At 41.8% G+C, this 15694-nt stretch overlaps 1 protein-coding gene across 1 annotated transcript; it reads left to right on the top strand.

Moving 5' to 3' along the window:
- The first annotated feature begins 2057 nt into the window (after positions 1 to 2057).
- On the top strand, positions 2058 to 11094 carry LOC133365787 (cystatin-like). Its single transcript, XM_061588022.1, has 3 exons — positions 2058 to 2411; positions 5459 to 5572; positions 10758 to 11094. Exons 1-3 carry the CDS (start codon positions 2202 to 2204, stop codon positions 10833 to 10835), a joined length of 402 nt encoding a protein of 133 aa, XP_061444006.1. The 5' UTR covers positions 2058 to 2201; the 3' UTR covers positions 10836 to 11094.
- Positions 11095 to 15694: the final 4600 nt, after the last annotated feature.

Below are 15694 nucleotides of genomic sequence, written 5' to 3'. Positions count from 1 at the left end.
TGCTGGAAGTGGAAAACGAAAATTAAGACCAAAATGAGAGGGAGAGCAAGAAGTACACGCCTTTGCAAAAAGATGTTGGCGGTCCAAGTCCTCTATTCGATGGCTAATAATATATTTGGCTATCTCAAAGTTCCAGGAGGCCAGGAGGCTTGGAGACAGACCAATTTGATTTAGTTTTTCATTAAAGAACTTGGACCAGGGGCTCACAAAAGGATCTTTCCAAATTAAGTGGAGATAACCCGATGAGGGTCCAGTGTAAGCCATCCTGACCCAAAATCTAAAAGCTAGTAACCATGCTGAACATTCAATTGAGGCGATTCCCGCTTCGAGCTGAAGACCCGCTGCGGAGACACAACTTGGGAGGCCGAAAATAGCCCGTAGAAATCTTGAAAGCACTAATTCGACTTTCCCATTTAAATTTGTAATCCAAATCGGGATACCATAGAGAAGTTGTGCCTGTATCTTAGCTTTGAATATTTTTAAAGCAGCTGGCATATATCAACCACCTCTAGTATAAAAAAATCTAGAGGTGACTTTTATGATGTTATGCGCTGCAAGAGTTGCAGATCGAATATGGGGAGACCAAGATAAGGAGGAGCAAAATGTAACTCCCAGGTATTTAAATTTTCTAACCTGCTCGAATATTTGGCCTTTTATTTTCCAATTTTTTTTTGAGTGTTTACTGGAAAAAAACATTATCTTGGACTTGGTGAAATTAATAGTAAGAAAATTTTCTTCACAATAATTCATAAAGATACGAAGTAGGCGTTTAAGTCCAACTTCCGAGAAAGATAACAATAATGTATCATCCGCATAGAGGGCAACTCTCGTCTGCAATTTTTGGGGGATGTAAATTTTCAGCAGTACATTTATTTCTCAGGTCATTAAGGAAAAAATTAAATAAAGCGGGGGCCAAAACACATCCTTGTCGGACTCCAATATTTGCTAAAATAGGACTAGTCAAACTACCATCCAGCCTGTAACGCACCCGAAGTGAAGTAGTTTGATAGAGACGGCTAATTAAAAATAAAAGACGCTTGTCGATCGAGGACTTGTTCAATTTAGCCCATAGTAGGTCTCGAGGGACTGAATCAAACGCTGTCCTGAGGTCCATAAAGGCCACGTAAAGGCTTCTACTGATACCGTTTGTGTATTTTTCTGCCAAGTACCTTAACACTAGGCAGTGGTCGATGGAAGATCTATTTTTCCGAAAGCCTGCTTGTTCTTGGCCAAGTATTTCTTCTTCCTCTAGCCATTGTTGTAGCCTGATGTTTAGAAAACTCGCATACACCTTGCCAACAACCGATAAAAGACTAATGGGTCTGTAATTTGCTGGGTCGTTCTTGTCTCCTTTTTAAATAAATCTGTTAGCCTTTAAGACAGGATTGGACTTTGTTGTTAATGAATGTGGATCATTAAGGAAAGGCACGGGATAAAGGCTTTCTGAGAGCCAGAGTAGTGTAGGGGTAGAGTGTTGGACTAGGACCTGGGAGACCAGGGTTTGAATCCCCATTCTGCCACGAAGCTCATTGGGTGACGCTGGGCCAGTTCCTGCCTCAGTTTAACCTACCCTCACAGGGGTGGTCTGGAGATTAAATGAAGAGAGGGAGAACCATGTATATACTACCTTCAGATCCTTGGAGAAAAAGTGGGATATAAATGCGATCAATCAATGCAAAGGTGGCTCCGTTGGTTCACGAGAAAAACAACTCCAAAATCCACAGTTGGGCAATACCTTTTATTAGGACTAACGAAACTGTCACAAAATTAGGAGCAAGCTTTTCAGTTCTGTCTTAACTTTTCGCCAGACAAGATGTTACCCAAAGCAGGGGACGAGGAAAAAAACCAAATGACCCAAGAAACTGAAAGCAGCGGTTAACAAGCATGTGGACACTAGGCAGCGAAAACAGAGACTACGGATCAGCGTGTCTCGACTGGTTCGGCTCCGCGTTTGTTTTTTCCCCGTCACGTGGCTGGGGAAAAAACCCAGCTGCAGGACGGATGCATTAAGCAGAGGGCGGCGGCCTCAGCTTGGGCAGATGGGACTCCGACTCCTCCTTGTTGGGTGGGCCTTGAAGCAGAGGGGGATAACCGCGGGTGGGCGAGGCTTGGGCTCGCAGACGCCGCGGTTGCTGACGCAGGAGAGCGGGCTTGTGGCGCAGTAGATCTCCAGAGACTCAGAGAGAGAGAGAGAGAAAGAGATGGTGGCTCGGTGGCTTGTGGTGTGCGGAGCCCTCTTGGTCAGTGCAGTGCTGGCTACAGGCCAGCGGCTGTTGGGGGGCCCGATGGAGGCCTCCATGGACGAGGAAGGGGTGCAACGGGCGCTCCAGTTCGCCATGAACGAGTACAACAGAGGCAGCAACGACATGTACGCCAGCCGAGTGTCCGAGGTCATCCGTCTCAGGAAACAAGTAAGCGAGTAGCCTCGAGGAGGGGGAACAATTCCCGGGCTAGGGTGGAGTCGAGCAAAGGTCTCTAGGCTCTGGCTAGAATGTTTCCAAGAAAAACAGCCCAGTCCTACGCATTTCTATGCGGAAGGAAGCGCCTCTGGGTTCACTTGGGCTTACTCTCGTCCCGAGGCGGTATACGTAACACGTTTAATGGTAGAAATGGATGGGTTAAAAAAAAAAGAATAAATAAAACTCATGGACGTATTTCGTTGTAGTTGTTCTTTCAGATCTGATAATAACGGGTCAGGCAACTAAGAACAGATTCCCCCCCCCCCCGCGAATGGTTTTGTGCCTTTGATATGTGTAGCAAGTGGTTAGGCCCGTTCTGTTGGGTGGTATTCAACGCTAGTCCTATTCAGAGTAGACCTGCTGAAGCTAATAGACATGACTAACTTAAGCTCATTATTTTAGGCTTTAGTTGAATTCAACCAGTTGTTTCTAAGAATGAGCAGTGTGTGGACCAGTACAGTGCCAGAGTCAGAGGTGCTCCTGACGAACAAGATGGGCGAATCATAGCCACATATCCCTTCTACTGGAATCTTTCCCAGTTCTGCACCTGACAGCCTTATAACTGGAGACTGGACCATTTACACTGCCAATGAGCTACAGCATCCTTATCTTGAGCATCATAGGGTTGCCATCTTCTCTCACCCTCTTTGCTCCTGTGCTTTTAACAGCAACTTGATATATTTTATTTATTTACTATTAATGATTATTATGTTTATATCCTACCTTTCCTTCAAGAAGCTCAAGGTGGCATATGAATGTGGTTCTTCCCTCCGCCCCCTTTTGTCCTATATACAGAAAGAATTAAACTGCTTTTTCCCCCTTGGGTGCATGGGAAGGAGAGCTTCACCCTCTAAATTCTGCACTCCAAGCTGCTCTGAAAGTCACAAGAGTGGAGCTGAGGTGAAAGGCTGGCAGCCCTAGGTGTGAGCAGAACAGAGTGGTAGTCCTGTTCTGACTCCTCCACACCTTGCCGTTCCAGTCTAGGAAAGCAGTCATTGGCCAAAGGGGAAGGAGGGGAGACCTCATTCTCCTGCTTATGTAGCAGCCAGCCAGGATTCTTGTTGACTGGAACAGCCTTGACCTAATTAAGACCGAGAGGTCCTCCCTGTGCCTTTCCTCCAGTATTGCTTCATTCCGATATGCTGGTTGCAGTTTTTGGATGTAATCCAGTAGGAAGCTGGTCTGTCTAAGCTCTATTGAAAATTTCAACGTGACAGAAACTGGAACTGCATAACAATTTGCAAGAACTGTATTATGTCCTTTGCCTTTCATCCTTCCATACACTGGTAGCAAATGGATACTGTGGGCGGAGATGCATTCTCTTAACCAGAGCTACCAATTTAAGAACATAAGAAGAGCCTGCTGGATCAAGCCAATTGCCCATCTGGTCCAGCATCCTGCTGTCACAGTGGCCAGCCAGATACCTAGGGAAGCCTGAAAGCCGGACCTGAACACAAGAGCACCCTCCCCACCTGTGATTCCGATCGACTGGCATTCGGAGGCATGTTGCCTCTGACAGTGGAAATTCTTCCACTTCTGTGCTGCTTTGTCTTTTAACAGTTTGATTGACAGCTAGTTGCTTGCCATGACAAGCGATAGCATTGTCAAAATAAAAGGATGTGGGCCTGAGATACCCATACTCAGTGGAGCCAGACTTCTTTATTTTTTCTATCGCTGTTCATGTCTGACTCTGTCTTGCCAGTATTGTCATCTTTGGGGCTTTCAGTGGTTTCCCTTCCCCCTACCTTAACTTCCTCTTTTCTTCTTTTTTAACTAACAGCTGTATAGGGTTTTTGAAATGTCAGGGAGTATATTTTGTTCTAATTTGCATTCCTTTCAAAACAAGGTGTACAGCTTTTTCGAGGGGTAGGGGTCAGCTATACAATTGGGCCAGATGGCTGTCTAGGCTGACATGATTCAAGGGGTGCAAGCCCGCCAGAAGCAGTTTAATTCTTTCTGTATATAGGACAAAAGGGGGGGGGAGGACAGAGAACATTACTGCTGAAGTTACTCCTGTAGTAAACTGCTGCTGTTTGACTGGGTTGGGTCCACAGCAAACAGAAAATACCTTTGACTCAGTTCTGGCTTTCTGGAAATGTTTGCTGTGGACCCAACCCAGTCAAACAGCAGCAGTTTACTACAGGAGTAACTTCAGCAGTAATGTTCTCTGTCCGTGTACTGTTTGGGCAGCCAGTTCAGTGGAGATTAACTCCCATGTGTATTTTGAGGAGGAGGGGCATTCACAGATTCCAGGGTGCAGCCAACCCTGTAATTGCTGCTGCCCATCAGATGTCTATGATTATGGAATTTCCATTTAACTATTATGGTTAATAAGCTACAATAGACCAACCAACCCCCCTTCCCTAATTTGTGGTATCCTCCTTAAAGCCATCTGTGCCAGTGGCCGTCACCACACCCTGTGGCACTGACTTGAGTAAACCATTAACTTTAGGGGGGGATGTATTCAGACTGCTTTGCTGGTTTGATCTCTTTTCAGAAAGAAGAGTTGTCTTAAGGTTAAGGGTATATATCTTAGGTGCATCCATTTCTTATCTGCTGGATAATGAATGTGTGTGTGTCTGTGTGAGATTATATTCTTATATCCTCCTTATAAAATAGGGTGAGCTGAATGATGGTGACTTGATGAAGCCACTTGGCTGCATAGCTTTGCAGGGTTTTGGATCTCGGCCTGTGTCGAGACTGGCTCTCTTCTTGTGCCTTGATGTTCTAGTTGTCCCTGTTGTGGGCTCTTTGACCTGGAGAAATAACCCAAGCACGTGTGACCAAGGCAGCACTATTGCCCCTATCTAAATGGAAAGCCTAAATGCACATTACTCCTATGTCTTCATTTTTTCCAGTACTTGGGGGCATTCTTGGACATTGTTTGCAAATTACTGAATCCCAGCTTTTCCTTGTGCCATGAGAAAAGGCATCCTTTCAGGTCCAGCATAGTATATCAAACTTTTTCTTTAGTAAAAGCCATTTCTCACATCTTGCAGATTGTCTCTGGAATGAAGTACTTTATAGATGTTAAAGTTGGGCGAACAACTTGCAGAAAGTCAGTCGCTGATGTTGGGAACTGTGCCTTCCATGAAGCACCAGGGATGGCAAAGGTATGTGGCAGAAATAAGGACATTGCTTCACAGTGCTAAACATGATTGCTGATAACCAAATACTCATCGTTATGAAGGTTGAGGGGCACGGATGGAATCATCAGGGATGTTACATGAAACTGAAGGCGGGGTGGACACCAAACACATGACACTTTGGCTGTATGTGATGCTTCTCAAAGGCCACCAAATATCAGGCAGGTTTGTCCCACTAAAAAGGACTCACATGGGCAGCACTGTTTTGCACTTAGAGGTGAATTGTTTTAAGAAGGAAAGAATGGCAATACTTGGGAACATCCTTGCAGTGGGAGCTAAATCTGGGCACCCCATTTTCTTGGGAGTAATACATATTCTCTCCCCCTTCCCCCCCAACAGCCTTGCAGATTGCAGTACATTTAATTTGGCCCATAGAGCTAAGTGGGAGACATTGAAAACCCAGCCCTCTCTGGTCTCTGGGTTCTGTTGATTCATTGATCAATTATGACAATGTTTTGCATAGTTCTGTGCTAGGGGCATGAATGATCTACCAGGAAACTGTCTTGCAGAAGCCCCACTGTAGTGGATGGAAGCTGGACAACAGCTTCCAAAGATATCAGGATGGCTGATACAGGGATTAACCTATTTTATCCCTAGAAGCCCTGTGAGGGCCAAACCAGACAGGATCTTAAATATGTCCTTGCATCTAATGTGTTGGTTTAAAAAAAAATGCAGATAACATCAGTGAGGTGGGGCTCATAATGCAATCAGGCCAGGCAGACATTGAGGGAGGCGGAAGTTAAGTCCTTTCCTCCCCTGATGCAGTCCCAAGGAAGATTTTTCTGAAGCACCAATGAAGCTATTTCCCTACAAAGCAAGTACAGTATCAGGTTCAGGGCTTTTCCTTAGGACCACATCTGGGGAGTAAAGGCTTTCATCAATAAAGTACACTGAGTTTATTTGAATGCGATATTAAAATGAATTCAAAACTAATTTTTATTATAATATTAAGACACAACAATTCGATGCACTTCCCTTCCATTGATTAGATTAATCATTTACAGTGTGCCTTCTTTTTTAAATGTACTAGTTTTAGCATGGTGAAGAGTTGTGTGCCTAAGGGCACAATCCTCCTGGTAGCCCCCCCTCCCTTGCACATGTGTGGTGCAGCCACCAGGCAACTCTGCTGCCACTGGGGCCCAGCCAGTTCAGCTGAGACTGGCATAAGTAGAGCTGGCAGAAGGCTCAAGAAAGGGGTGTTTCCTGTGTGTGTGTTGGGTGGAACTGATGGCAGGGGGACTTATGCCGCATCCTGAGCCTGTTTGGCTCGGTCCTGTGGCCCTCAATCCCTGCAGCCAAAACGCCAGGAAAAGGGGTGGTGGAAGGAAACAGGCATTTCTTTTCCTTCTGCCAAGTCCTCCCTCCCAGCAGCTCCTAAACGGAAGTTGGGTGTGGCAGCCTCTTCTGCCTGCTCAGCTTCCACCAGCTTCTGATGACGTGGAGCTAGTATGCACTCTTCATAGGGATAGTCACTTCAGAAAAGTTAAAAGTTAAATCGGGGTATCCGGGGAGGGTTAATTGTTATAACTGTAATGCCTCCTGCCCAGTTTTAATATTGTTGTTGCAGATGTATTGTTTTTATATTGTATTATTGTATTTTATTAATTGTATTTAACAATGTTGTAAGTCGCCTAGAGTGGCCATCGGCCAGATAGGCGACAAAGAAATTAAATTTATTATTATTATTATTATTATTATTTACTCCTATTATCAGCCCCTCCCCCCACATGAAACAATTAGCAGTTTAAAACATGCAAAGTCCCATTTAAAGTACTTTGGACTTCAGAGTTAATGATGTGCTTAAGACTACCAAAAAACCTTCTTGGGCTGCATCTGCGCTATACGTTCGCAGCCATATCGTATTGCTTTAAGCAGGCATGGCTTCCCCCAAAGAATCTTGGGAACTGTAGTTTGTTAAGGGTGATGAGAGAAAACCCCTATTCCTCTCACGAAGTTGCAATTACCAGAGTTCCCTGGGAAGAGGGATTGACTGTTAAACCACTTCGAGAATTGCATCTCTGTGAGGGGAATATGTACCTCCTAACAACTGTCAGCACCCTTAAGCTACATTTCCCAGGATTATTTGGGGGACACCATGATTGTTTAAAGTGTGATACTGGTTTAAATGTATAGTACAGATGGGTCCTTAGCTGAGTAATAATTTGAACACAGATTTCCCTGGTCCAATACTTTAGGTCCTTGTAGTCTAATCCCATGCATATTTACTCAGCAGTGGACCCCACTTAGTTGAAAGGGGCTTACATCCTATATATGTGTGCATAGGATCCCATCAATATGAGGCCTTGAAGTGCAACCTGCAAGTGCAACCTGGGTCAGAGCAAGGGTTCATTGGGCAGAGGAATGGTTTTCCTTTGTTCTTAAATCACAGGGCCCAGCCAGTGTGGTGTAGTGGTTAAGGTGTTGGACTATGACCTCGGAGACCAGGGTTTGAACCCACACACAGCCATGAAGCTCACTGGGTGACCTTGGGCCAGTCACTGCCTCTCAGCCTCAGAGGAAGGCAATGGTAAACCCCCTCTGAATACCGCTTACCATGAAAACTATTCATAGGGTCGCCTGTAAGTTGGGATCAACCTGAAGGCAGTCCATTTCATTTTCATCTTGCACCACATTCATTTAGCAACTGGAGCACAAAGAATTGTCAGCATTGGTGAACATTGATTGATTGCTGAGAAAAGTGAAAATCTTTCTCTAGCAACGATCAACAAATGTATCAAGAGACAAGAAGAGTAAAATGTCTGGTTTTTTCCAAAAGCCTCTGTTCAGCATACAAAGAAGTTTTTGTTTGTTTGGGGGGAATGCTGCCTTGTCAAAAACTCTCAGATCAGCTGCTTGGTGACTCAGAAGCCTTATTGCTGAGCACAGCATAAAAAGCTAACTAATCCAAGTTCCTTTTTCAGTAGTATTGCAACATCAGCAGTGCCTATCTACTTTTTGCTCTGTTGCAAAGTTAAGAGAGATGCAGCATTATCAGACTTCTTTCCTTCTTCCAAAATTCTTGGGAAAAGAAGAGCTTATCTTATTACACTGAGCCATGTTTATCTACTCCTTGATTTCAATGGGGATATACTTTCAAGTAAATACATTTAGGATTCTTGTGAAAACAGTTGGCGACTTCTGCTTAACTCTCCCAATGGACACAATAGGATTTCCATGAGCTGAACTGTAGTCTGTCTGAAATTATTATTATTACAACATCTATACTCCACCTTTTCCCCAAGGTAGCATACAAATATACTCTCATTCCCAATTTTATCCATACAACAACTCGTGTGAGATAGGTTAGGCTGAGAGATAGCACCTGGTCCAAGGTCACCCAGTAAGCTTCATGGTCGAGTGGGGATTTCAACTCTCGTCTCCCAGGTCCCAGTCCAACATTCTAACCATTACACCACACTGTCTCTCCAGTGTGGAAGCCAGTTCTCAATTTTCTGTTGCACCCTGGTGTGGCAAGCAACTGAACTCAGGATGGGGTGATGCAACAGCAGGCTTTATTCTCAATGGCTGGCATCACCAATGCCCCACATGCATCCTTCTACTTTTTATCCAATGGAGGAATGGTAACCATTTCCTCTTCTGTGGAAAATGTAAACCACTGTACTTGGGGAAAGAAAATCTTTGATGAGCTGACCTTCTCTGACAGGAGAAACATCAGGGGGTACAAAGCGTATCTATGTATACAATCAGATCCTTGTGTTATACAAGGCCGTCGCTCCTCATTCTCATACACTGTTTCCCAATAATTATACAGCCACAAGAGTAGCCGTATACTATAGTCAGCATGGATTTTTCGCATTCCGCAGTGTTAAATGGAAAATACCCCCCATGCCATTCTGATGCTTCCCATAAGCTCATTTCAAAACAAAACCTTACAAAACGTATAATCCTGAACTCATCCACCTCTGTTTGTATCATCCACCTCTGCTCACCCTGCAGACAAATGGGTCAGTTTGCACTAAGATATTATAACTTGTACATTTACTATGCTTGTGCAGGGTCAAGAATAAACTAGGTTCACATTACCACATGTATTATCCCTGCCCTCAGAATGCAGAATACATCTGCTCTTGATAGGAATAGGCAGCATGCCAGGACTTTGGAGGAATGAGTGGACATGTTGTGTTATGGTCAATACCAGTTAGTCCTGCTGAGGACCTGTATATGTGAAGGGAAAAGGAAAGGGCTCAACAGACTCTTTGTGGCGATCTCTGTCCATGGGCACACCACATGAAACTGCATCTGGGAGGGGATAGGTTGTGTCCCTAATTATTGAAAATGCAGACACATGCTTGTCTCTCTCTATGAAACATGACTTCATTTAGCAAGATGCCTGAAGATGCCATGCTCTGCTGACACATGGTGCAGTGCCCTGGAAACTTCTGTGCAAACTTCCTTCATTACAATGGAGATTGTATAGTAATAGTTCCCAGTGCATTGTTTCCATGGAATCCATGCCATGTGTTCAAATTATCTAACTGTCAAGACTTTCCTCTTCTCCCAGGCATTTTAACAGCATTGGAATAACATGTGTTTTTAACTTGCTTATCGGTTTTTATGGGTTTTAATTTGTATACTTGTTTTTAATTGTTGTAAACCGCCCAGTGATCTTCGGCTATGGGGCGGTAAATAAACAGACAGACAAACAAACTATGGGGTTGTGCATGGTGATGTCGATTTGTTGTTTTTGGTACAGTTTAAAATTAGGCTTCCATGAAACAAGGGGCACTAGCCAGACAACTTTGTCTTTCAAGAGAGTACACCTGTAATCCTGTACGCACTTAGTAGGAAGTAAGCCCTATTGGATTCAATAGGACTTATTTCTGAGTAGACATGGCTAGGATTACACTGTAAGGCTGCAATCCTATACACACTTACTTGTGACCAAGTGCCATTAATCTTAGTAAGACTTAGTTCTGTGTATGATTGCACTGTAAGAAATGCGTAATTTTGATTGGATCATGCCCAGCATAACAATGGTTATTTAAAAAAAAAATACTTCACTAGGATGCTTATAATTGGTATGATTGATTTTTAGCTTTCCGGTATGCTCTTGCATGATTAAGGATGCAATTTATTTCAAATAATATTTCAGGCTCTCCCCCCCCCCCCTCTCTCTCTCTCCTGTCTATAGCTTCAGATTTGCAACTTTGTGGTATACGCTGTTCCTTGGTTAAACCAGGTCTCCCTGTTGGAAAACAACTGCCACTAAATGTGTGCTTCAGCATAGGAGAGCAAGCTGCTATTCTGATGGTCTTCTCCTGATTCAAAGAAGAGCAATAATCCAGACGTCTTCTCAAGCGAAATTTCTTGTTGCTAGCTCAGAAATGCTTATGTATACCTAAGTGATTCAAGTAAATCATATAATTTTCCTTTTAAAAATATTTCTAAACTTTTTTCTGATTTATAAATGTTTGTAATTAATTTTTGCGTGCTAGATGTAGAGGAAAAATAAAAGTTTAACTTCTCAAGGACTGAGATTTTTAAAATTTTGCGGCGAGTGTGTATATTCATTGCTAAGAATAAAGTACCATTATTCAGCATTGGAGGATGTAGCTTTCAATCAAGTAATTATTAACAGTGAAAAACACATCTCAAAAATCAATGCTGTGCATGTGTTTCCCAGGGCAGAAAACTCTGATCCAGAAACCACACGGTGGCTTTGGTCATATTGTCTGGAATAGTGCTGAGAGTATGTTCACACATCCCCCCCCCCGAATTAACCAGAACTATTCAAGGCAGTATGACTAGGTTAAGTGGTTTCTGAGTATCAGAATTTTCAATCTCAGGAAATTCACATTTGTCAGATTAGTTCATTGGATGCCAAACGTAAGTACTTAATTAATTAAATTAAATTACTGTGCAGTGCCATGCTGAGCATGTTTATTTGAAAGTAAAACCCACTGAGTTCAATGGGACTAATACGCCAGTAAGGTTGCAGACTAAAAGCATGCTTACCTGGAAGTAAGTACCACTGGACATTGTACACATTTAATTTTATTAATTTAACGCATTTGTACCCTGCCCTTTTGATAAAAGTCTGCAGGGTACCCCCAAGCTTAAAATTGAAAAAGACATGACACATGAGAAAAAAGGAATGGGAGGGGGGAGGGAGGAGGGGAAAAACAAACTCATGCAAGTTCTTAAAGTTACTGTTCTTTTTTTTATCATTTTTATTCAAATTTTTCAAAGACAAAAAACAAAACAAAACAAAAATAATTAAACAATAAAATAAAATGTTGACTTCTGGTTTGTCGCAGATCAGTTATAGGTCTACAATATATAACAATCCTGTCTCTTAAATTATATTATAAAATCACTTTCCTCCAGTAGTTATCTTAGTTAATCATCAAATCTCATAAACATTACTTTATTCTTTCCACAAAAAGTCAAAGAGAGGTTTCAATTCCTTGAGAGATATATCTTTCAATTTTTCTCCAAATAAACATGTCGATTAATCCATCTCATTCAAATCTGTTAGGTCCAATAATTTCAATAGCCATTCTTCCATTATCAATATTAATTCCATCTTCAATGATCCTGTTAAGTCCAGTAATTTCAGTAGCCATTCTTCCATTATCAGTATCCCATAATAATCTTGTTGTCATAGCCATAGTCCAAATAAACATATCGATTAATCTATCTCATCAAATCTGTTAGGTCCAATAATTTCAATAGCCATTCTTCCATTATCAATATTAATTCTATCTTCCATCTTCAATAGTCCTGTTAAGTCCAGTAGTTTCAGTATCCAGTCTTCCATTATCAGTATCCCATGATAATCTTGCTATCATAGCCATAGTCATATAATAAGAGTCTGATGGGGATTTCCTTTATCAGAAATATTTCCTTGCCATCAATTCTGAATATGTTGCTGAAATATTGTTGTAAAGTCATATCTCTGTTCTTCTTTTTTACAAAATGCACTGGCTCATCTCTTGAGAATTTTTCCATTGTCACATATCTGTAGTTAATTCCATAGATTTTTTCTATGTCAAGCTCCATCACATCATTCCAGTCCAGAAAGTCATCCAAGACATTGATAACTTTATCACTAATATCTTCATTAATTTCTTCAGAGACAACGTTGAGTTCCAAACAGTAAACTTTATTTCTAATATCCGTAAACTCCAGATCTTTTTCCAGTTCCACATTTGTTCCAATCTCCAAGGCTTGTATCTTCCCTTTAATTTTTCTTTTCTCATCTCTAATCTCAACAATCTCCTCTCTCACAGAATCCCCTATTTCTTTAAGCTCCTGCGTCATTTTGCTAAGTTCAATTTTCATCTCCTGTCTACCCTGTCGCAGGGTTTGTTTCATTATCACAATCTCATCCATTATTTTCTGAAACATAATTTCTTCCATGGTCTCAGTCACTTTTCTGGTTGCCATTCTTTAAACCACGAAAACAAAAATTATTTCAGCCACAATTGGGTTAATATTCCAGGCTTACATCAGAGTGTAAACTGTACAGCCTGCCTTATCTCTTATATGTTCAGGAATACAAAACAAGTTTAGTTCCCAGCATCAAAACAGTTAGTGGCGTTGTGAACAAGCAGATTCGTCAAAATGAAATAGACCAAAAAGAAAATAGTCCCGGACATATAATACTCCAAAGTTCATAAATCAAATTTATTTGTTTTTTTTCCCTCCTCGAAATAGAAATCCCTCTTCCGTTAGTATCTTTAGAATGCACTTCCAGGCCAGCTTTTTGCAATAAAAACACAGATAAGCTTTTTCAATTTCTTTCCTCCTTAATTTCGTAAATAGGAGAGAAGAGTTATAACTCACCAGAAATTCTTTATAGCTGATTCATTGACAAATCTCTTTTTGCTGTAACAATTTAAACCAAGTGAAGAAAAAAATAGAAAGAAGGATGCTTGCCTGTTAAAATCCGTTTTTCTTTGTAGAAAAGATAAACGTGTCGCTAAATCAGTTAGAGCTTGTTGGAATGTCCGTCCGGCATTGTTGGCTGAACCTTCTCTCATAAATTAATTATGAAATCCAGTCCTCCCAACAAAAACAGGCTTTGTGGTTAATCTCTACGTTTCTCCCTGCCCGGGAGAAAATCTTTAGCAGTCAAAAAGAATGTTCTGACTGATTTTAGAACTGAAAAAGCTTCTTCTGAGACGAGAGCTCGTCTCAAAAAGCAGGCACAGGAGAAGTAATCCTTCCTGGAAGTCTTAAAGTTACTGTTCTTGAGTACATAGCATTGCACTGATTTCACAGGGAGAATTAGACCTATATTTAATTCCGTCTCATTGTAATTGATGGAACTTAATACATCCTGCCTACTCATAATACATCAGTAGTACCTAATGACTCTGCTACAAACTGAGCTAGATCCTCTACAGATATTGATAAGTGTACCAAAAGAGATTACCTGTGTGTTGGAACTTAGACCCAGGGCAGGTTTGGAAACCCAATCCAGCTCTGGCACACCTGTCTGCTTCCATAACCATTAGGCCACACTTAGCTTGAAATTAAAACTGCAGTTATTGGGATGGTTTTTGGCATACTGTGCACCATTCTGGCCAACTCATCTCAAAAAGTTATCATGGAGCTGGAAAAAAGTGTAGAAAAAAGTGACCAAAAAGATCAACAGGTTTGAGCACCTTTTCCAGAAGAGAATGCATTTGGGGATTTTTTAAAAATTGGAAAAATGGGGGGGGGGGTGATAGAGGTTTAAAAAATTAGACATAGCATGTAGAAAGTAGAAAAAAGATTCACATACTACTAGATCTTGGGATCATCTAGTTAATTCTTGGCAGTAAATTCAGGACAGGCTAAAGTCCTCCACACATATAATTATGGAATTCATTGTCATATACAGGGACAATTTACTGTCATATACAGGGACAATTTACACAGAATGAGTGATGCTGGTGGCATCAGCCAATTTTGTCACAGGTTAGCAAAGCTATGGGTTAACACAGATGTACATTCTAGTTGGATGACACTGAGTTGAACCCACATTTACTGCATTCTGAGACTTTTCAGGGTGGACAACTTAAATTGAAAGAAACAAATTCTGCCATACTTGAAATGTCCGTCTCCACCCTATATATTACAGAAAAAGAAGAGAATACAAACTAGGGAAGCTAACTTTGGTGGCTGCTTCATGTTTGCCACAAAATGTAGTTTGGCCCAGTGATTATATGTATAGTTATTTATTATTACACTTATTGCTATATTTTTATTACTATACTATATAATTACTATTATTTGCCTACTAATAGGCAAAAAACCTTGTGGTATAAGAACGTACCTATAGCCAACAGATATTTCTATCAAACTTTAAAAAGCAGGGAAATTGGGCAGCTATAGTGAATACATCAGGGGAGCAGGAGACCTGACATCCTCTCTGAGATACTGTACTGCCCCACAAATTTGTCAAATGCAAACACAATTTGGGTTGGTCTTTCACAGTCCAATCCACTTCCTGTGTAGCTTAGAAGAATTTGATAACGTGCCCCTGAACATATGGGGAGTGGTGGCAACACCTGCGGACATACAAGATCTGAACAGGGTGGTACATGACAGATGCTCTTGGAGGTCGCTGATTCATAGGGTCACCATAAGTCGTGATCAGCTTGAAGGCACATAACAACAAATGGCTCTGAGCAATAAAGATTCAAACAAAGAAGCATACAAAATGTGAGTTCTACCAGTGACCTATGGACCATACCCTAACAATTTTACTAATGTGCCCTTCCAGATGTTGGACTATAACTCCCATCAGCCCCATCCAGCATAGCCAATGGTCAGGGGTGATGGGAGTTATTGACTCTTCCTGTTTTAAGGGCCTGCCTCCAGAGTTTATTCAGTATGGCAGAACATGGGTTAGAATCCACAATCCATAGGATCTGTTCCAAGTGCCAGGACAAACCCCAAACCTAACACACCGAGCTACACTTTCCTGGGCCATAACTGAAGGTATTCACTAGCTGTGTATGATAAACAGTAGTAGCAGTTTTTGTCTAACAACACTGGTCGACTTCTCTTTGAGGTGGTAAACACGTCTGGACTGTACCTCTTCAGGCTGCAGATGGGGGCTCACATGACTGAATG

The sequence above is a fragment of the Rhineura floridana genome, chromosome 1 (genome assembly GCF_030035675.1).
Source record: "Rhineura floridana isolate rRhiFlo1 chromosome 1, rRhiFlo1.hap2, whole genome shotgun sequence".
NCBI classification, from domain to species: Eukaryota; Metazoa; Chordata; class Lepidosauria; order Squamata; family Rhineuridae; genus Rhineura; species Rhineura floridana.
The sequence above is the reverse complement of the archived record's forward strand: the minus strand, read 5'-3'. Positions and strand labels throughout refer to the sequence as shown.

Coding starts and splice junctions, on each gene's coding strand:
- LOC133365787 (XM_061588022.1), top strand. CDS start 2,202: ATGGTGGCTCGGTGGCTTGTGGTGTGCGGAGCCCTCTTGGTCAGTGCA. Junction 2,412..5,458: donor TCATCCGTCTCAGGAAACAA/GTAAGCGAGTAG, acceptor CACATCTTGCAG/ATTGTCTCTGGAATGAAGTA. Junction 5,573..10,757: donor AAGCACCAGGGATGGCAAAG/GTATGTGGCAGA, acceptor TCCTGTCTATAG/CTTCAGATTTGCAACTTTGT.